This window comes from Dasypus novemcinctus, chromosome X (genome assembly GCF_030445035.2).
Source record: "Dasypus novemcinctus isolate mDasNov1 chromosome X, mDasNov1.1.hap2, whole genome shotgun sequence".
Classification (NCBI taxonomy): Eukaryota; Metazoa; Chordata; class Mammalia; order Cingulata; family Dasypodidae; genus Dasypus; species Dasypus novemcinctus.
This window is the reverse complement of record NC_080704.1, coordinates 35,779,575-35,803,621: the sequence shown is the minus strand read 5'-3', so window position 1 is coordinate 35,803,621 and position 24,047 is coordinate 35,779,575. Positions and strand designations below refer to the sequence as shown.

At 37.7% G+C, this 24,047-nt stretch overlaps 1 protein-coding gene across 3 annotated transcripts in view; it reads left to right on the top strand.

Moving 5' to 3' along the window:
- Positions 1-24,047, top strand: part of DMD (dystrophin) — a 2,676,723-nt gene that overhangs the window by 2,151,710 nt on the left and 500,966 nt on the right. For all 3 annotated transcript variants that reach the window (XM_058291720.2, XM_023592525.3, XM_058291721.2), the window contains one exon: positions 12,029-12,218. In XM_058291720.2, the coding sequence (XP_058147703.1) occupies positions 12,029-12,218 (190 nt within the window). The remainder of the gene's footprint in view (positions 1-12,028; positions 12,219-24,047) is intronic.

The window sequence follows — 24,047 nt, the reverse complement described above, 5'->3', positions numbered from 1 at the left end:
AGAAAAGAAAATATGAGGGAGAGGCTTGGAGGAGAGTTTAGAAATGGAGACTACCAGAAAGGGTAACCAAAAAGTTAAAAAAGATGGACAAAAATGAGATATATATGAAAGCCAAAGGATAAAATGGATGAAATAAGTAATGCCCTTATAGTAACAATATTGCATGTAAATGGATTAAACTCTCCAATCAAAAGACGTAGCCTGGGCGGTGGACTTGTCCCAGTGGTTAGGACGTCCGTCTACCACATGGGAGGTCCATGGTTCAAACCCTGGGCCTCCTTGACCCATGTGGAGCTGGCCCATGCACAGTGCTGATGCGCGCAAGGAGTGCCATGCCACGCAGGGGTGTCCCCCGCGTAGGGGAGCCCCACATGCAAGGAGTGTGCCCCGTGAGGAGAGCTGCCCAGCGTGAAAGAAAGTGCAGCCTGCCCAGGGGTGGTGCTGCACACACAGAGAACTGACACAACAATATGATGCAACAAAAAGAAATACAGATTCCCATGCCGCTGACAACAACAGACACGGACAAAGAAGAAGATGCAGCAAATAGACACAGAGAACAGACAACCAGGGTGGGGGGAAGGGGAGAGAAATAAATAAATAAATAAATCTTTAAAGAAAAAAGACATAGGCTGACGGAATGGATAAGAAAACATGAGCCATCCAGATGCTAACTCACCTTAGACCCAAGGATGCAAATAGACTAAAAGTGAAAAGTTGGAAAAAGATATTTTACACAAATAATAACCAAAAGAGAGCAAGTGCTGCTATACCGGTGTCAGAGAAAACAGACCCATGCAAAAAAGTGATGGGATGCAGAAGGCCATTATATATTAATAAAAGGGACAATCTACCAGGAAGTATAACAGTCATAATCATCTATGCACCTAACCAGGGTGTTCCAAAATGCATGAGACAAACTCTGGCAGAACTAAAAGGAGAAACAGATGTCTCTACAATAATAGTTGGAGACTTCAACACACCACTCACATCAATAGATAGAACAACTAGACAGAAAATCAACAAGGAAACAGAAAACTTGAACAATATGGTAAATGAGCTGGACGTAACAGACATATACAGAGCCTTGCACACCAAATCAGCAGGTTATACAATCTTCTCAAGTGCACATGGGTCTTTCTCCAGGATAGACCACATGTTGGGCCACAACACATCTCTCAGTAAATGCAAGAAGATTGAAATTATACAAAGCACCTTCTCTGATCAAAATGGAATGAAGCTCGGGAAGTGGACTTGGCCCAGTGGTTAGGGTGTCCGTCTACCACATGGGAGGTCCATGGTTCAAACCCTGGGCCTCCTTGACCCGTGTGGAGCTGTCCCACACACAGTGCTGATGCACGCAAGGAGTGCTGTGCCATGCAGGGGTGTCCCCTGCATAGGGGAGCCCCACGCACAAGGAGTGTGCCCCATAAGGAGAGCCGCCCAGTGCAAAAGTGCAGCCTGTCCAAGAATGGCGCCACATACACGGAGAGCTGACACAACAAGATGATGCAACAAAAAGAAACACAGATTCCCAGTGCTGCTGATAAGGATAGAAGCGGTCACAGAAAAACACAGAGCAAATGTACACAGAGAGCAGACAACTTGGGGGCAGGGGAGGGGAGAAAAATAAATTTAAAAAATAAATCTTTTAAAAAAAATGAAATTGGGAACAAAAAAACAAATAGAGAAAATAAACAAGACCAAAAGCTGATTCTTTAAGAAAATCATTAAAATTGACAAACACTTTGCAAGACTAACAAAGAAAAAAAGAGAGAAGATGCAAATAAATTAAATCACACATGAAAGGGGGAAGTTATGACTGACCCCACAGAAATAAAGAGTCATAAGAGGATATTATGAGTCACTCTATGCCAACAAATTAGACAACCTAGATCAAATGGACAAACTCCTACAAATGCACAGACAACCTACATTGACTCTAGAAGAAATACAGGAACTCAACAAGCCAATCACAAGCAAAGAGATTGAAGCAGTCATCAAAAATCTTCCAACAAAGAAAAATCCAGGACCAAATGGCTTCACAGATGAATTCTACCAAACATTGTGAGAAGAATTAATGCCAATCCTGTTTAAACTCTTCCAAAAATTGGAAAGGAGGAAAAATCACCCAACACGTTTTATGAAGCCAGCATCACACTAATACCAAAGCCAGATAAAGATACTGCAAGAAAAGAAAATTACATACCAATCTCTCTAATGAACATGAATGCAAAAATTCTCAACATATACTTGCCGATAGAATCCAACAGCATATAAAAACAATTATACATCACAATCAAATGGGTTTTTTCTTTGTATGCAAGGGTGATTCAACAGAGGAAAATCAATTAACATAATATACCACATTAACAAATTGAAGGGAAAAAAACACAATCATCTCTACTGATTTTGAAAAGGCATTTGGCAAAATCCAGCATCCTTTCTTGATAAAAATGCTTCAGAAGATAGGTATAGAGGAAAGTTCCTTAAAGTAATAAGGAGCATATATGAAAATCCCATAGCCAACATCATACTCAATAGGGAAAGTTTGAAAGCTTTCCCCCTAAGATCAGTAACAAGGCAATGATGCCCACTGTCACCACCTTTATTTGACATTTTACTAGAAGTTCTACCTAGAGCAATTAGGCAAGAAAAAGAAATGAAAGGCATCCAAATTGGAAAAGAGAAAGTAAATCTCTCATTATTTGCAGATAACATGAACCTTTATTTTAAAAATCCCAAAATATCTATAACGAAGCTACTTGAACTAATAAATGCATTCAGCAAATTAACGGGATACAAGATCAACACCCAAAAATCCGTAGATTTTCTACACACTAGTAATGAGTAAGCTGAGGAGGAATTCAAGAAAGAATTCCATTTACAGTAGCAACAAAATGACCCAAACATCTAGGAATTAATTTAACCAGGAATGTAAAGGATCTGCATTCAGAAAACTACAAAACACTGCTCAATGAAATCAAAGAAGATGTAAACAAATGGAAAGATATTCCATGTGCATGGATTGGAAGAGTACGTAAATTCTACCCAAATTGATTTATAGATTCAATGCATACCAATCAAAATTCCAACAGTCTACTTCATGGAAATAGAAAAGTCAATTACCAAATTTATTCGGAAGGGAAAGGGATCCCAAATAGCCAAAAACACCCTTAAAAAGAAGAGTGAAGACAGAGGACTTATGCTCCCTGACCTTGAAGTGTATTATAAAGCTGCAGTGGTCGAAACAGCAGAGTATTGGCATAAAGATAGACACATCGATCAGTGGACTGGATTGAGAGTTCAGAAATAGACCCTTATCTCTATGATCAACTAATTTTCGATAAGCCTATCAAGTTCACTTTTCTGGGATAGAACAGTCTCCTCCATAAATGGTGCTGGGAGAACTGGATATCCATAACTAAAAGAATAAGAGAACCCCTATCTCACTCCCTATGCAAGAATCAACTCAAAATAGATGAAAGACCTAAACATAAAAGGCAGGGCCATGAAACTCCTAGAAGATAACGTATGGAAAAATCTACAAGACCCTGTTGTAGGTGGGGGTTTCTCAAACCTTACAACCAAAGCATGAGCAACAAAAGAAAAAAGAGATAAATGGTACCTCCTCAAAATTAAATACTTCTGCACCTCAAAGGACTTTGTGAAGAGGGTAAAAAGGCAACCTACTCAATGGGAGAAAACATTTGGAAATCACACATCCAACAAGGGTCTAATATCCATGATATATAAAGAGATCCCACAACTTAGCAACAAAAAGACAAATGACCCAATTAAAAAATGGGAAAAACCTGAATAGATATTTTTCTAAAGAAGAAAAGAAATGGTGAAAAAACACATGAAAAAAAATGCTCAGCATCACTGGCTGCGGTGGTTGGGCTAATGTGTCAACTCGGTAAGGTAATTGTGCCAGTTGTCTGGTTAAGCAAGCACTGGGCTAATTGTAATACAAGGACATTTATAGGCTTTAGTCATCAGTGAGTTTACTGCATAGATGGCTGATTATATCTACAATCAACCAGGGAGATTGCCATCAGCAATGGGTGACATTTTATCCAATCAATTGAATGCTTTAAAAGGGGAAGTGATTTCAGCATTCAGAGAGAATTTCCCAGCTTGTCTTTGGACAGCCAGTGTCACCTGGAAACTCATCAAGGACCTTCACTGGACTTCATCAGAGCAGCCTGCCTTTGGAACCCGGACTTGTGCATCCCCACAGTCACATGAGAGATGCTTATAAATTCTCCTACTATTTACAGGTATCTCCTGTTGATTCTGTTTCCCTAGAGAACCCTGACTAATACAACTGGTTTGTTGTAATGTTGTCTGGAGCGAGGGCTCGGCCTCGCTTATGCCCAAGAGTCAGGGGGGGCTCGCTCCTGCCTAACCACCGGCGGGAGGTACTCCTGAAAGGAGCACCAGTTCTTCCAGGCGTGGGGGACGCGCGGTTAAAAAGGAACCACGGAGACCGCCTGAGCGCAGGAACAGGTCTGCTTTATTGCGGAAGCACACTTGGTTATATAGGGTTGGGTGGAGGGAGGGGTTGGAGCTAGGGTGGGCTAGCTACAAGGTGGTAGAGGATAGGTGGAAGTGGGCGGAGGGCTATGCGGTAAGCAGTGTCTAAGGAAGGAGGCAGATTATATGCTAGCAATGTGGGCGGGACTGGCGGGAAGGACCGCAACGGCTGGAGGGGGAAGATAACAACGGCTGGGAGAAGGGGTGGAGGGAGGCAGTAACACTGGTTATTAGGGAAATGCAAAGTAAAGCTACGATTAGATACCATTTCACACCTACTAGAATGGCCACTAATAAAACAGAAAACTACAAGAGTTGGAAAGAATGTAGAGAGATAGGAATGTTTATTCACTGCTAGTGGGAATGTAGAATGGTACAGCCACTGTGGAAGTCTGTTTGGTGGTTCCTAGGGAAGTTAGATCTAGATCTACCATATGATAGCAATACCGCTATTAGCTACTAGGTATGTACCTAGAAAAAATGAGCACAGGGACACGAACAGCATCTGCACACCTATGTTCACAATTGCCAAAAGATGGAAACAGCCCATGTGTCCATCAACTGACTAATGGATAAACAAACTGTCGTGTATACACATGATAGAATATTATTCAGCTGTAAGAAGAAATGAAGTCATGAAGCATATGATAACATGGATGAACCTGAAGGATATTATATTGAGTGAAGGAAGCTAGGCACAAAAGGACAAATATTTTGTGACTTTGCTGTAATGGACTAAATATAATGAACAAACTCATGGAGTTAATAGCTAGTATATAAGTCACCAGAGAAAAGAATGTGGTTAGAGAATGGAAAGCTGAGGTTTAATCTGTGCTGAATAGGTAAAAAGTTGTTTGGAAATGTTTGGAAATCAACAGAAATAGTGAAAGCACATCGTAGGTTTGGTAATTAGTAGCTCTAACCTTCGCATGTGATAGTGGTTTGTTTTGGGGTTTGTTTGTTTGTTTGAGTAATGAAAATGCTCTAATATTGATTTAAGTGATGAATGCACAACTTGGTGATTATACCAAATGCCATTGATTGTACACTTTAGATATTTTGTAAGGTTTATGAACCAAAAAAAAAAATAATAGGGTGGGTTGGAGGAAAAATACACCAGAAGTAAGATATGGACTTTGGTTAGTAGTAATACTTTGACAAAGCTCTTTCATAGTTTCTTACAAATGTTTCACAACAATAAAAGTTGTTGGTGGTGGGGTCATATATGGGAGCCCTGAATGATAATATGCATGTCTGTTTTATAAGTTCACAACTTTTACTGTATATTTATTGTTTATGTATGTTCATGTATGAATAATATACTTCAATAAATTATTTTTAAAATGAAAAAATGCAAGTGTCACTAGTTAAGTTTAAATGAGAGAGTATATTCCTAACTGTGCAGATAGATGACAGAGGAGAAAAAGGAAACCTCTCTGTGCTGCAACCCTTCTGTAGTCATCTATCTAGGAAGATGTTGCCCAAAGGCAGACAAAGCCACTGTCTTGGAGTTTTTGCTAGGAAGGGAACTAAGGAGATACTAGTCCAGGCATTTTCGAAGGTGTTTACTTAGGTTTATGCTTCCCCATAGTGAAAATTACTAATAGAATTGTTAGAGATGGAAAGGGATCCTTTCTCCAAAGTACTATATATCCATAGGTAGCAAAATTCTAGCTGTCCCAAATCCAATGAAAACTTTTAAAAAATTAATTGATATGTAACGTATTTACTGGCAAACGAGGAGAGACTATTATGGTGGTGGAGATTTTGGACCTCAGTTTAACTCTGCTTCTATGAATAGTGTTTGACGTTGCAAGAAACTGGTCCTAAATCTAGGTGCTGCTGAGGGTGCTTATTCTCTCTGACATTCATGCAATGAACAAAAAAGGAACAAGATTGTAGTTCCCTAATCCTTCCCCTATATCATAGGAAATGATAGTGACTAAAATGCAAATAAACCAGGCAGTAAAGATTCAGAGTACTTTATGTGGTGACTTCATGACAACACCAGGGCACAAATTGAAGTGTCATTTAGCAGAAGATTGACTGCTGTAAATTTCCCCAATTTGTCACACTTACAGAAAAACTTGGGCAAAATAACCTTCCATCTTAAATTGTTCCTTTTTTTCCAAATATTACTCCGTGTGTGTGTGTTTATGTATGTTTATGTAAACACACACATATAACATGCTTATAATGCTGCAATACACTGGACTGATAAAGTATTTTTCCTCCATGCATCTAATTGTGGAAAGTTGTCTGTAAATTGATTAAGCTCTTTAGACTTAGCCTTGGAAAGTAGTAAGTTTCCCTTCCTTTCCTCTTTACTTTCTATTTATGAGAATGACCTTTATGGAAGTGGTGATATTCAACTTAATAGAAAATCTGGAGTCCTAGACATTTATTCAGAGAGACCATGATATGGTATGTGTGTATGCGTGTTTAGTGACAGATCAGGGTATTACTTATCTGGTTACCTCATGGGTAATAAGGTCTTAAGAAGAAAATGAAGATAATGAGCACATGCCTTCTATGATTCCTTACCTTTAGGCAGGTTGTCTCTGGATGGGTACTGTCTTAGGAAGGTGCAGGGTTGTACTAAACTTTATAGTTCCAGCACTTTGCCTCTTCAGCAGATTCTTGCTTTCAACCAGGAAGCGGCTGTAACTGGTAATAAAAACATTATCGTAGATCTCCTTAAAGGGCAACCAAAGGTGCAGTAGCTCGGGAAGTGGACTTGGCCCAGTGGATGGGGCGTCCGTCTACCACATGGGAGGTCCATGGTTCAAAGCCCCGGCCTCCTTGACCAGTGTGGGCCAGCTCCTTCTTGACCCATGTGGAGCTGGCCCATGTGCAGTGCTGATGCATGCAAGGAGTGCCCTGCCACACAGGGGGCCCCACGTTCAAGGAGCATGCCCCGTAGAGAGAGCCACCCAGTGCGAAAGAAAGTTCAACCTACCCAGGAATGGCGCCACACACATGGAGAGCTGACACACAAGATGACGCAACAAAAGGAAACACAGATTTCCGTGCCGCTGACAACAACGGAGTGGACAAGGAAGAGCACACAGCGAATGGACACAGAGAGCAGACAACAGGGGATTGGGGGAAGGGAGAGGGAAGAGAAATAAATAGGAAATATATATATATTTTAAAAAGGTGCAATAGCTCTTCAGGCACATTTGTTGTGTGTGAGAATCCTCCGTTCTGTCCCTTTTTGAGTCCACCTCTTGTGCAAGTAGCTGTTTATTTCTCCACATACATTCCTTAGGGAAGAATATTTTTTTTTAAATCCTTGTTTAGCATGACAAGTCAGCAGGTGGGTCCCCCAGAAAGCAGATTCTGAGAAAACGATTAATGTGTAAGCCATTTGTTGGAGCATGCTCTTGGAATTAGTTAACAGAGGGCAGGAAAGAGAAGGAAGCAGGATAGGGCAGGAGAAGCTGAGCTCCTATAGTGTCACAGCCATAACATCAACCAATCCTCTGCCCTCCCCTCCTCACAAGAAGCTCTGAAGTCTGAAGCTAGGAGGACCCTTCAGAATTGTCTTACATTGCAGCAAGGGGGCCAGGCCACATTAACCATCAAGGAATGCAGCCTGCCAGGGGGGTGAAGACAGTGATTTGGGGCTAGGCAACTCTCTCTAGCTGAGGCCAGTTCTCATAAAGGGCTAACAGCTAAGAACTGCCCGCCCACAGCACTTCTAGCAGCTAGGGTGAGAAGTATTTCAGTCCTCAAAAGGGGTCAGGCAGCCCAGCACATTGTCCACTACACTACTAGATCTTAATGTTTGCTGCCCCGCTGCAGTGATTCTCCAACGTTAGCATTTATCAGGATCACTGGGAAGGCTCGTGGCACCATAGCTTCCTGGGCTCCCTCAAACGAGTTTCTGATTTGGAGGTCTAGGGTGGGCTCTAAGAATCTACATTTCTAACAAGCACTGAGTTGCTGCTGGTGCGGCTGGTCCATGGACCACACTTTAAGAACCACTGTACCACACCATCCCTTATTTACATCCTGAGAATGGTATTTGATGCCCTTATGAACCAAATGAAAACCCATTTAAATCACCATACCATTCCCTCCCCATCAAATTCGAATTGTCAACTACTTGTGTACATTATGAAGCTGAACTAGCTGATCGCTGAACGTTATTATAAGAAAGTACTTAACCAATACAGTACATCTATTTGTAAAGCATCATTACTATTTCTCATAGCTAGTCATTGTTACTTTTAAAGTTCAGGCAAATTTTATCCAAGATCTATAATTTGATAACCTGGACAAAGGAATTTGAAAAACAATTCAGGTTCAAGTCCTCAAAGATCTTTAATTTTGTTCTGAGCCAATTTTTTATGATTCTCATTTTTTCTACTTTTTTTAAAAAATCACGTAAGCTTTTAAAAACCATACAATGGGGAAGCAGACATGACTCAACTGATAGAGCATCTGCCTACCATATGGAGTGTTCAGGGTTCAATACCCAGGACCTCCTGACCTGTGTGGCAAGCTGACCCATGCACAGTGCTGCCACGCGCAAGGAGTGCTGTGCCACGCAGGGGTGCCTCCTCATAGGAGTGCACCCTGCAAGGAAAGCCACCCTGTGTGTAAGAAACGCAGCCTGCCCAGGAGTGGTGCCACACACACGGGGAGCTGGCACAGCGAGATGACACAACAAAGAGACACAGTTTCCCAGCACCGCCTGACAATGCAAGTGGATGCAGAAAAACACACAGTGAATGGACATAGAGAGCAGAAAATGGGGGGGAGAAGGGGAAAGAAAGAAATAAAATAAATCTTTTTTAAAAAAACAGTGAAACATATGGTTAAGGAAAATTTTTAAATAAAGGATACATTTAGGGCTATTTTAAATGCACAAATATGGAGATTAAGTGCCATTGAATCATCTCTAGTCTAGTCTTGGCACAATTAGAATGTAGGCATCAATGTACATAATATTCATCCCAGGAGAAAGGATGTAGCTTTAAAACTCCCACACAAGCAGAAAACAACAATTTCACCTATGATCAAAGAAGCTTGTAAAGGAACTCATTTGAGAGATTTTCTGCTGTTACTGCCATTGAATTTTTTTAAATTATTTTCTAAGTTAGAAAATATTCTGCTTGATGTTGTCAATATTTCAGACCACAAAGGTATCGTTTAGGAAAATGGTGCCTTACTGTCCTAAAAGAGTAACTGTTTCTTCCCTAAGGGCCTAATTTACAAAGCAGCAAACACATTGGTAGGATTTGGCTGAAAATCTCATTGTCTCTGTAGAACCCTTTCATCTGATTTATGTGCATTGCATTTTACAAATAACTCTTGGAAAGTTTCTTACTAGTTACTTGCTCCAGAAGCAGAGGGTAAGTAGTTTCTAGTTTAAGGCTAGAGGAACTAAGCTGCATCGAGTGTAGTGCATCATGAGGATGAAGCTGATAATAAAGTGTACATTATCAAATTCTCTAAGCTTCACTCTGCAGTGGGAGAGTTTTGTATTGTCCTCTTACGGTGTGTAAAATTGGAGTATATTGCAAGATATGTCAGTGTCTAGAACTGCATTTGTCTTCTGGAATGTGACAGCTTCTTTTTATCCCCAATTCTGGACTGGAGATGGATTAAGTCGCAGTGATTTCTAATGCCCCAAACAACCAAGAAATACTAGCTTGAACAGAATGAAATTGTCGTTTTTGTGTTTCAGATATGGTCAAATGGCAGCAGTTGCACATGGTCTCACCCTGTACATTTCATGCCAGTAGGTAACAATAAGATTCTCAGTGCTGTTGACGTGGTTCTGAATTTTTTTAACATGATAAACAATAACTATTTTGACATTTCTCCCTGCAATGTTAGTTTGCCTGAAAACTGGATAAGCAGGGAACCAGCATTCCAGGTTAGCCCACAGATGACATGAGGTTTAACTTCTTAGCCCCACCAGAACACTATGCTACCTTTCAATTGTGCCATATTAAAATTTATTTAAGAGTTGATCAGTAGCTTTAGTGTAATGCTTACTTTTTTTCCAAATAGCTGCATCCTCATAAACTTATCCTACCCTCCACCATTTAATGCAGACAGAAGATTTTCATCCAGTATAAACGCAGAAACTACACTGTAAGAAGACTGTGTGCTCAGCAAAAATCTCACCCATGATGAATAACAGCTCTTCCGGGGGCTTTGCTGCCACTGGCTCAGCAGGAGTTTTTTATTGCCGGGTTTGCACATCCCGGGATAAAGTTGCTGCTGAAATAAATTGCAGTTTTGCATAATTATTGACAATCACATCTTAACAAGCAAAGTATATCATATTCAAGCATTCAATTTTTTAAAATCCATTTTTTAGCTTATGTTTAATCCTAGACAGTGTTTGTGTAGTAATAGAAGGCAAATAAGGCATTTAAATAGAGTATTAATTTCCTCTGTGCAGACGAAATTTACCTGGATCTTTTCAGGTGGGGCTGTTACTGCCTAAGGCAGTTCTCACTCCCAAACTTGCTGAGGACATATGCGGGCATATCCACAAGACATGCAGTATATAGAGGATCAGAAAATATGAATAAATATTTGTTAGAGTTTTCTTTCATTAGGGGATTTGGTTCATCCCTTCCAAAAGACTAGAGGAATGAAGGTGTTGGGAGAGGAAACTAACATTTTTTTAGTAACTATAATGTACGTAAGGTGCTCAACTTCGTACCCGTTGCTCCATTTTAATTTTCATCCCAGCAACATGCATTGCAGATGAGAAACAGAGAAGTCAGAGAAGTTAACTAATTTGCCAAATAGCACAACTAGTTTTTCCATTATACCGAAGAATTTTCTTTTAGGAAATATTCTCAAGTTATAAGGCCATCGGGCAACAATATATGAAGGCAACGCAATAGTTACAATAATCTTTTGCACAACGGTTTCCATAAAATAAGTTATTTTTCTACTCGTTAATCTTTTTGTTTGTTTGTTTCCCTTTGCCCAGCATTCAACTTTTCACCATAGATTCGCATCATCTTGAACTTTTCTTCTTGCCTTTCAAATCCATGATTTCTGCCTCGGGGTAAAATCAAAGAGAAGCATGGTGTAGGGATTTAAAATTTCACCTATAAAAATTAGCTTAAACTTTTGCAGCCTATTAAAATAAACTTTCAGAATTGACCAGCCAAAACTAGAAAGCTCAGAAGGTATTTTTGAAAGCTCATATATGGCCTTTCAACAGTCCAAACGTGACAGAAATCTGCAATTGTCATTCTTTTTCAACAGATACTTTTGCATGCCTTCCCTACACACAGAAACCTTTAAGTTGAATAGAAATGAAGGTAAATGGCCTGCACAATGTTCTAATTGTTGTAGTTGTTTTTAAAAGACGTTTTAGCAACAACTCATTCCTTTGTTGTTATGTTAGAATTTTGTCCTTCCACTTTTGCTCTTTTTGTGAAAGTTCACTGGGCCCACCATTCTGATAATTGAGGAGAATTACATCTGGATGCTTGTTCCTTTACAGAATGAGTGAACGAGAGGCTGCTTTGGAAGAAACTCACAGATTACTGCAACAGTTCCCCCTGGACCTGGAGAAGTTCCTTGCTTGGCTTACAGAAGCTGAAACTACTGCCAATGTGCTGCAGGATGCCACCCATAAGGAAAGGCTTCTAGAAGACTCCAAGGGAGTTCGAGAGCTGATGAAACAGTGGCAAGTAAGTGAAGCATTTCCTTTTAAGTGCTTTTGTGAATCCAACTGAACGATTCATTTGTAGTTCTAATGGGTATACTAGGAACAAAATAAAAGTTGTTTTAGATGGCCTGCTATATTTTGGTATTTTGGCAAGAAGGAGAGGGGCAGAGAAAGAAAGAGGAGTCATTTATTTATTTATTCCATCTAACACTCTGGTATTCAAAAAGTATGTTTTTCAGAAAAGGAGAAACTTGCCTATACAATCCAGAGCTTTTGGATATGGAGAAACTTCGCTGAAACTGAGAAATAAGTTAGGGATTTGTTTATTAAATTGAAAAAGTTGCCATTGCTGAGTTTTTATTTAATATTTTACAGGGAAAGCATCTGTATGCATTGTCTGTTTTATTTAGCGTTGCTAACTGAATCAGTTTCCCTTCATTACTTTCAAATATGTTTTAAAATGTTAATCTGGCATTTTGTAGCTTTCTTCCTAACATGATCTGTGAAACTAAAAATGAGATGGCTAAATTTGTCATAGAAAATGATCATACAATTTTCAGGCAGTTTTTTCCTAGAAACAAAAATTATTGCTTTCAAGTTTCATATGCATAAACAGTGAAAACAAAAGTGTAGGTAATTTTGTTTAAATGGAATCTTGGTAAGAATCATGTTCTGTAAATCAAGGTGGCTCCTTAAGTATATTTTCAATATCTGGTATAATTCTCCTCAACTATTACGTAGTTTTTTTGTGGATGGTTCATTTTTGTGTCTTGATATAATAGAACTTTACTATTACCTCAAAGAGAATATGGAGTGTTAGAATCATATGATCAATTTTTTGGACTAGCTTCATTTTTTTCATATTTTTAAATAATAATGAAGCAGTGATAGATTGTAGGTTGAAAAACAATTCCCAAATGAAATCGTTATAAGCAAAGGTTCTATTCCTCCTCCTTTTTTCTCTTTCGATAAGACATTTGTTCTACTTTGATGCTCCTATGCATAAAGAAGATGATGGTGGCAATTTATAGCCTCTTGGTGAATTTATTGTTGTTGCTTTATCATTGTGGTCTGATCCTACTTGCTTCTCTCACAATGTGTTGTTAAGTAGTTTGATCATTTGGAGATAGTTTGTTTCTAAGAATTTCTGACCTAGTCTTGGCAGATATCTCCCACAGCTTGTGACAGAATGTAAAAGCAATGCAAATTTAGATTTTTGGTCGCTCTTAGGTGAGTGGTTAGACAGTGCACTGCTCTAACTTACATGGCCTGTGATATTTCATAAATACAATTTTATTTCACATTGGAAGGGCCATAAAACCACTCTAGAATTTTTAAAAATACCAACTATGGTAGATAAGTAGTAAAACCCTAGGTGGACTTCTTAGCACATTACTTTGGAAAAAATTCTAATTCAGTGATTGAAAAATAATTTGCTGTCAGGGGTTTAATAACTATATCCCTTAAAATCATCACAATAAGCCTGGCTGAGGGCACAGGTACATCCATCCATCTCCCATACATTTTATATTTATATCTGCAGTACTCTACAATGAGAATTCATATTTAAACTCCTGAGCCTGAGAAACTGCAAGATTCTGAATAATTAAAGGGAAAAAATTGCCATGTTGCTGAACTATATTTACTATGGAAGAATGGAGACTAAAACTACATTTGGTGTTTAGATTTCTGATGTCTCTTTCAAAAGCAGTTGGAGATTATACTGAGAAAACATCATAGCTTGTACTATATTATTCATTTAAAAATGTATTCTTAAAAGCCATGTAAAAACTCCCTTATGTTTCTGAAAACCTTAGAGATATCATTTTCCCTTTAATTACTGACTAAGATTGAAAAATTATTTTAAAACACAGATAATTTTCTCATTCTCTCTCAGTTGATATTGTGTTTTCTATAAATTCCAATTGCCTGAGATTTAAACGACATTTTATGGACAGGAATGACATTTATAGCCAGCTCTGACTTTTAGTTGGATGGCTCATAACAGACCTTTGATGAAAGATTTGGAGATGTCATGGTGACACTGCCAACTACTGAAAACTACTGATTATTGCTAATCACGCATTTCAGCTGGGTAGATTAGAATCAAGGTACTAGAATTTAAAAGTAACAAATGGAAATGCCAAGTTTGAAAGTAAATAAAACAACATATTTTAGGAGATTATGTACAATTTCAGTATTTCGGCTAAATGGAAGTCTGTGCTTTTTTCCCTGTGTGTATGATTTTTTTTATTTTGAACGAAAGGAACTTTCTATATGGGATACCTTTTCACTTCGTTTGAAGAAACCAGTAGCAGATAGTCATTGTTTGATTCATGCTATATAGCAAGAACAGTTGTTACATATTAAAAAAGGAAACTCCAAATGTCTAGCCAGATCCACTTCTCTCCTGGCAGATTCCAGTATGTCTATCCACCGAAAAGCAGCAAAGTTTTGCATTATATCAAAGATACTGAATGGAGAGAGGGGTGAAACCTTCACAAAATATGGTTTCCTCTGACTGTCAACCTGCTGTTCTATATATGGAGACTCCAGCTCTTGCTTGACTACCCAAATATCACTCTTTTGTTTAACAGTCACTTTGTAGGATGTTTAATTCTCCCAGCCATAATCATAATTCATGGGTTCTACAAGCATACCTGTATTATGAAACATATGCTTCCTGAATGGAATTAACCTGATCAATTCTGCTCTCAAAGCCTTTAGAACCCCTCCCCCTGCCCTGATATTGGGGGGGAGGCAGTTTATTTTCTTTTCTTATTAAAGGAATGATATTACAGTTGTCATACTTCAGGATGAGGGAGTTTTTTTTATAAATATTGTTATTTCTGATCGTCTGACTAGAAGTTTTAAGCCAATATATTTATAAAATGCTACCTAGAGCCCTGAGGGGTGACAGCTTGGGAAATTTTAAATTGCAAATGTACCCTTAAGAGAAAGAACTGTATTCATAATTGAATCAGATTGTTCCTGTGTCTGAAATCGTTCCTGCTTTGGGCCTAAAGAGAGTTGATAAAGATGTTCAGGGTTCCAAGTTCTAACATAGAACTATGGATAACTATCTGAAAATGGGAAGACTGTGAATTTTCACTAATACTTCACAAGCATTTCACAGATCTTAACTAGTTTTCTGAGCACCCCTAAGAAATCACTGTAAACATTAACTTCTCAACAAGGTGTGTGGGTAGGTATGGGGAAGAGGAGAGATGGTCATAGAAGTGGTGTAACTAAGGATCTTTTTCTCAGAAAGAAGAAACTGAGAAAGGATTAATATTTGAGGTTCCTTTATCTCTGATCTGGATCATGCCCCAGGCTGCCCCTCTCAACTCACTCCCTTCTCTATCCTCATTTATTTTACCCATCTCTCCTCCCAACACCCCCCCAGCCATTATAAAATTTTTCTTCTATTAGGTAAAATATTTTCAGAGAGAAAATTTTGGTAAATTTTAAATTGTACATCTGAGTATATCTGTAAATTAATTAAGATATTTTAGATTTCTAACACAAAATTACTGATATTGGGGAAGAAACTTCATTGTTTATGGCAAAAATCTTGGCCCACTGGTTAATTCCAAAGGAAGATGGAAGAATACAATCTTAGTAGTACAATTAGTATTTGAAATAAATTAGATTATCATATTTCTTGGAACATATGTGAATAGAGAGGTAATCTAAGAATCCCTAAAACTAAGAAAAGAAAACTCTCCGTGTATGCCTTTCTGTTGCTATAATATTAATTAACTTAAATATGTATTTATTAATCTTTCTATGATCAATGTCTAATGAGGATAATCATGAATATTCACATATTTCTTTTGCCTGCTGATGACTGACCACTGCTCTGTATATGTACAACTTTTATACATATGTATACATATGTATATACACACACACACACACAATTATATAAAGTCCTTGAGAATGTTGATTAATTCAGCAAATCTTTATTAACCACCTGTCAGTGACTCTCTTAGTACTAGGACTAGGGATACAGACATGCTTAAAGCAGTGCCTTTCAAAAGGCAAGTCAAACCTAGTACTGGGTTGTGAAATCAATGTGATGAGTATCAAGCCACGTTTTTAAAACCATCACTCTCAAGTAAGGGTCAGTATTTGTTCTGTGAAGCTTTTGTTCTTTTGTATATATGTTTGCATGGATTTGCTTACAAGTGTGTATAGACTGGGTCACTGTGTAACAAATAATCAAAAACTTCTGTGTTGGAGCGTGATTTCTACCTTTGTAGGGCTCATATTCCAAAGGTGAAGACAGACATGTGAAGACAAAATTATGTGTTACTGTGATTAGTATTACAACAGGGGGCTGGACAGGTTCTAGTGAAAAGAAATGAGGATTAAGCTAAACCTGTCAGGGACTGGGAAACCTACCTAGAACACTGGTTTTCAACCTTGTATAGTGCCTGGAGAGCTGGGAAAAATGCTGATCTCTGTGTTCCACCCCCAGCAATTCAGATTTAATAGGTCTGCAGTGCAGCCGGGACATGATTCTGATGTACAGCCAAGGTTGAGAGCCCCTGTTTAGAGAAAGTCACATTAGAATAATGTTAGGAGTTAGCCAGGTACATGAGGCTGTAAAGGATCAATCCACATTGTTAAAACCATCGCTTGATTTTAAAAGAGGTTTAAAGCCATTAACCTCTTGGCAGAGGAAACAGCATATCCAGGGGTTTGGAGAATCTGCAGTTTCTTCTGGGCTAAGGTTGTTACAAGAAATGAGATTGGAAAGATCACCTAGGGCTAAGCTGTGTAGAAAGACAGGGTGGCAGAGTAGAAAGAGTATGGACCCTATGGGCAGACATTCCACTTCTTTTACCACTTATTAGCTTGTCGCCTAACCTCTGGGCCTTAAAATGAGTGTAATACCTCACAGCATTTGGGGAGAACTAAATGATACGATGCATGTGAAATGCTCACCAGAGGGGCAGAATGCTGACTCTAGGGCTCACTCAGAAAGAGTAAGCTGTCTGTCCCTCCCCCTTGCTACCTATCTTGAAGTGTTTGGATGTCATCTTTAGTATTTGGGAAGTCACACCATACTTTTAAGCAAGGAAATTGGATAGCCAGCTCTATGGTTTTGAAAGATCACTCCAGTGAGTGTGAGAGGAATGAAATGGGAGTATATAAGACCTTCACTGGGACACCATTAGAAAATTATTTCCGTAATATTCCAAGCAAGAAATGAAAATTAAGGCAGTACGGTTGAACAAATGAAACAGATGCCTGAGCTATTTAGAGGCAAAACCAACATTGTGATGTGCCTTATGGGAAGCAGAGGTGAGGGGAGAATAGGAGGTAAAATGAGGAGTCACAGCCTGCTTTTCACTTGACATGACTGAGTAAAGAGCGGCGCCTTCACAGAGGCACAGAACTCAAGAGGAGACTTTGTTGTGGAGAGAGAAGTCAGGAGTGTAGTCAGGAGTGCAGTCAGTTTTGACGTGCCCATGTGTAATAGAGATGAAAATATCTATCTTGAAACAGGTGGGAATGCAGAGGTAAAGCTTAGGAGAAAGGTCTGGGCTGAAGATATAAAATTGAAGGACATCGCCATAGAAATAAATGACGTTACGCCCAAATCCATGTCATTGTGACTTGAATTTCTCTGTGGTCCACCCAGAAATACACCTAAATGCCACCAAAATGTTACTTATTGTAGCACAGAATTGATATTAAGTAATGACATATTTTATGTTATTCAATGGAGTTATAGCTATAGGGTACTTGTAGTGATCATGTGAAAAGACAAAGAACTAGCAAACCTTTGATATAAAACTCATTCCATGGAAAAAGTAAAAGTATCTGGGTAATGTATCCAAGATCTTGAAAAACTCCTACCAATTAGGACAGTTAGTTTCTTCTCTCATATAAACATGGGGAATTTTATTTTTCCTTTTATCCTCACGTAACTACTAGAAAAAGGCCACCCGCATGCACAGTACTCTAAAAATAGAGGATTCAAGAACCATCAGCTTGTCTTCTTACTATATTCACTACTTTATTTAGTCTGTTCTTTACAGTTTAGGACCCTGAAATTCCTGTAGAAAACAGAGAGAATCCAAAAGGAAATAGTTAAAATAATTAACAGAGTTTTTGTTTAGAATTGGTAAAAGGGATGTATGTTAATCTTTGGAAATGAATAGAAAAAGTGAAAGCACAACATAATGTTTGTAACTAGCAGTAGTACTATGTGGGTATAACAGTAGTTTAAAGTGTATACTAAGGCATGTATATTATGAAAAAGAAAGCTAAACAGTGTAACACTAGACTGTATAGCATAGTCAAACCTCATGTAAAATATGAATATGGGTAAAATTGCATATATAAACCCGTTTTTCTTTGAAACTGAACAAATGTATGTTAATACTACAAGATGTTAATATCAGACCCAAAAAACATTATGCTACGTGAAAGAGACCAGACACAAAATACTACATTTTGTATGATTCCATTTATAGAAAATGAAAATATAAATCACTTTATAAAGATGAAATTGGATTAGTGGTAATGTAAGGCTGGGAAAGGATAGCAGAACTGAGAAGTGACTAATAAAGGGTATGGGATTTTTCTTTTTGGAGTAATGAAATTGTTCTAAAAATTTTTGTGGTGATAAACGTGCAACACTTTTATTATATAATATTAAAAGCCATTGAATACACACTTCGGATAGATTGTATGGTATATGAATGTATCTCAGTAAAACTGCTTTAAAAGTAAATAAAATGTGCAAGAATAGCCAGAAAGAATAGCTATGTACAGCGGGGAAACAGAGAGAGATTGAGAGATCAAGAATTTTCTTGTTTGTTTTTTGTTTATTATATTGAAATAATGAAAATGCTCTAATAATGATTGAAGTGATGCATTTAATGCACAACTATGTAATTATACCAAATACCATTGATTGTACACTTTGGATGAATTGTATGCTTTATTAATATGTACCAATAAAACTGATTTGTTTAAAAAAAGGTTTAGAAATAGGAGTCAATGAAGACAGATATTCAGGACTGGTCTTTTATCCTCTATAGAAAGGAAGACTAAATATAGAAAATGATAAGAATCTATTTTTTTTTGGTCCAGTAATGAAAAATAAAAACAATCACCTCAGTTTAATGCTACCTGAATTTAAATTAGTCACTTGATTATAAGAGTTATAACATGCTAGGCCATGATCCAGGGTCTCTTTCACATTTACACACATTAATTGATTGTGTGGAAAACTTGAGAGCCTCCTTTTCTAGATATTGTCCTTAGAGTAAGCAATTGCCTGGAACTATACAAGGGAAGCACTAAATTGAGTAACTTTGTTATTCAGCTATCGGGTTCTCTAATTTTATATCTGCAAACCAAGGGAAGGCCCACATAGGTAAGAAGACATTGTACATACTGAAACATCAATTTTGATAGCCCCTAATGTTCTCTTTTATTCTTCACAGAGCTTTTGTTAGGCTCTTACAAGGTAATAAATACAAAAGACTTTGCAAAAGCTTTCTTCAAGTGAAAGGACCTTATTAATATTAGGAATTAACATTAGACAGAAGTCAAGCTGACGATACAAATCTAATTATTATACTCTTGTGGGAGATGTGAAGTGGGGGCATTCTTGGGACTTGGAGTTGTCCTAAATAATATTGCAGGGTCAGATGCAGGACATTATATATCCTGCCATAACCCACTGAATGGACTGGGGGAGAGTGTGGACTACAATGTAAATTATAATCCATGTGGTGCAGCAGTGCTCCAAAATGTATTCACCAAATGCAATGAATGTACCACAATGATGAAAGAGGTTGTTGATGTGGGAGGAGTGGGGTGAGGGGGGTGGGGGGTATATAGGAACCTCTTCTATTTTTTTAATGTAACATTTAAAAAAATAAAGCAGATGCAAACATGGCAAAATAATTAATTTAAAAATCAGTGGTCAAGGGAAGCAGATGTGGCTCAACCGATTGGGCTCCCATCTACTGTATGGGAGGCCCTGGGTTTGCTTCCCAGGGCATCCTTGTGAAGGCAGGTTGGCCCGTGCCTGCAGAGAGCTGGCACAGCAAGAAGACACAACAAAGGGAAACAAGCAGACACAGAGGAATGCCCAGCGAATGGACACAGAGAGCAGATAGTGAGCAAGTGGCGGGGGAGGGAAGGGAGAATAAAGAAATAAATAAATCTTTTTTAAAAATCAGTGGTCAAAGTTCTAGTTATTGATAGTGAGAATAAGAAGGCTACCAAATTTTTCATTTTATCATTGGTAAAGTTTTTTTTTACTTTCGTTTTCTTATCTGTTCTCACTGAATAACTGTGGTGCATGCACTACTCCATTTTCAGTTGAGGAAAGCAGAATTAGAGAGGTTAAGTACTTTAGCTGTTACTACTTCTTTGAAAATCAACTAATTTGAGTTTCATCACACCCAATTAGGAAAACAAGTATGCAAAAGAAAAACCTATCTCAATGAATATTTAGTTTTCCGGAATTAAAATCACAATACACTTATCCAACGCTTAGGATAGTTAATAGTAATAGCTAATACATTTTTTGAATACTTGTATGTCCCCGGCAATGTGCTAAGTGCTCTGCTTACATTATAGACTATCATCAGGTCCTTGTGACAGATGGGAAAACTGAAGCTTTGAGAAGTTGGGTAACTTCTAAGGCCACACAACTATATATAGAGGAGTGAGTATTTGAACCTAAGCCTGACCTTCTGATCTTCCATTATCCTACAACTCCACCCTTACCCATTACTCTAAACTCAGCATTTCAGGTAAAGACCCAAGAGAACCAAAAGCAAGTTGCAAATCATTCTTCTAACAGGATTTGTTAATGGAAATACTTCCACTTCCTAAACATCCACCCTTCCTTAACTTTTTTCAGTCTAGTTTCTACATCTACCTCCCAACTGAAATATTTCTCTATGAAACCACGATAATTACCAAATGCCATGGCTTTTTACCAAGTCCTTATTGCCCTAGAAATCTATGCAGCCTTTGTTATCTTTGCCTACTCTCATCTTCTGAAGACATTTCTTACCTTTTGTCTCGCTGGGATGCTATTTTTTTTTCAATAAGTTTCGCCCTACACCTCTAAACACACTTTCTTCCTCTGAGGCTCACTCTAGGCTCTCTTTTCTCTTTTCATTAATCTCATTTCCTTTGCTCACTAGTCAGCCAAAAGACACTAAGTATTGCTTATGTGCTAGGCATTACACTAGAAACAGTCTTGTGTCCCTCTCATTTATTCCAATGAGTTGAATAGTTTTATCTCATTCCATTGTCCTTCCCAAATTTCTTACCATATGTGAGATACAGACATCAGAAACACAATATGACCCAATAGGTCATATCTTTATATCTTATCCTGCTCTTCTTCACATCACCATCTTTTCAGTCAGAGAGATTTCAAGCCACATAGTCATCTCTATATTTCCTTCTCACTTGCCTCCCTTTCTAGTTCATTTTCAAGATCTGTCAAATTACTGCCATAATCCTTTGCACTCATTCCTCCCATTCCTTCCTTCCTACCACCTTGCTCCCTTCCAACCCGCCGATTGCCATTTCAATTTAAGCTTCTTAAAGCATAGCTTCCTAGAAATTAAATTCCATGAGGGCAGGGATTCTTCTACTTTATTCCCTTGTATTTTCCCAGTATCCAAGACAATGTCTGGCACATGGTAGGTGCTCAATAAACATATTTAAAATGAATGAAAGAAACTTATGACTCCCCTGTTCAAACACCTTTTCTGATTTCTCAAAGTCTTCTGAATATTCTACAAACTTCTTAAACTGGCTCTCCAAGATTATACCCTAATCTCAGTTTTGATCTTATTTCTTATTTTTCCTCTCCAAGCTCCCTCCACATCCCCAAAATGAACAGCTAGCTGTTCTTTTATGTCTTTTCATGACTTCGTTTCTTCTCCTTGGGATTTCTTTTCTTCATCTCAGTTTACACATATGCTACCTAATTTTCAAGGAAAGCCTCATTCAAACACTTATTTCCTGAACTTCCAAGCTGGAAGACATATTGTCTCCCTCTCAATTTGTGTTTTCTATATTATATTAGAGAGGCTACAGTGTACAGTATTTAATAACGTGGGCTCTGAAGCCTAACTGCCTGGGTTTAAATTATGAATTTGGTGTTTTCTAACCATGGGCAGATTTCTTAATTGCTTTCAGTGTAGGAAGCTATAAGTCAAGGGCAATGATAACAATGACCTCATCAGGTCATTATATGGGTGATATGAATTAACATATGTGAAGTTCATAAAACAGTATCTGGCACACTGCAAATATGTAATAAATAGAGCTAGTATTATGTTATTACTATTAGATTTGTTTACATAAACATGTAACATGTAAGTTTATATGTGTATATTTATAAATAAATGTGCATATTCTTTATTTCACTATGAGCTCTTTAAGGGCACAATCCTCACTTGATTTGTGTGAGAAACTACTTAATACAAAAAGAATGAATTGACAAAACTATGCCCAAAATAATTGGCTAACGTGAGTATTGGATTTCTGATTTTTTTAAAGCTGTGATTGTCTTTTCTAACAAAGAAAAGATTAATAATCTTCAACAGATTTTAATTCTTACTTGTCAATATTGACTCATGTTTGAAAAGCTCTTTAAAGTCTTCAGATACAAACAAACCTTGATACCCCATTCTTGAGAATAAATATACTACACTGAAAATTTAAAAAGACATGTTTTGTTTTTCATAACTTCCTTGGAGGAAGTAAATTGACTTGCCACCCTGCCCTTTCATCCAGGTACCAGCCATTGGAATTTCCTGGAATATACTTTGTAAAAATAGTTTATTTTTTCCAAACAGCCCAAATAACATAGTGAATCACACCAATGGCTTTTAGATATGCTAATAAAATTCATATAATTGTTTATAGTATACACTGAGGAAGTAGCACTGAAGACAATGAGAAGGCTGGAACTATGTGCTCAGTTATTCATCCTTCTCCAAAGAATAGAAAAGATCAGAAAAAGTTTGGCCACAGTAAAAGTCAAAGAACTTCATGTTACTTTCTCTTCCTTCCTTCCTCTAACCTCAAACATTTTTTGAGGGTTGTTGGTCTTTGGGGGAGATTTTCTAGGGGAAAATAAAACTTTTTTGTGTGGTGGGTAGCAGTGCCTCCCCACTTTCTGCTGGAAAATTCTGAAAGTATGAATTGGGGAAATCAAAGAAAAGAATCCAATCTTCTATTTACGGATTGTTTTAAAAATGAATTTCATTAGTGTCTCTTCTGTGCCTTTCATAATTCCGATAATAAAGTATTTCAGGTATTAGTCAAAGATTAATAATATTAAAATAATTTAGGTTATCAGCATGCAATTTTAATTCCACATGATGTCCATTTGCAATTTACATGGTTTTCTAAATTACATTAAAATAAAATGTCAAAAAGCTCACATTTTTTTCATATTTAACAGTATCAATCTTTAAAGAAAGGTTATTGAACAAAGGCTATGCATAAATCAGACATTCCCTGTAGAGGTAAAAGAAGCTGTTACACCTGGTTATGAAAGAGAGTTTCATGAATGTGAGAGACATAAATCATTCCCCACCGGAGATCATATTAGTCGAGATGGAAGAATGTCTATTTCCTGATAGTGAGAAAGCAACAAATTACTTTTATTTGCTCCTGCATCTGTGGCTGTCCTTGAAATGCCTATTAGCAAGTTAACTGTTCTATATTATTACAATTTATAACAATCTAAATCATTACAAATGTAATCTTTAAATTCTCTAAAGATTCCAGGTTTTCCTCTCTAATTTCCATTCATCTCTAATACTTTTTAAAATACATT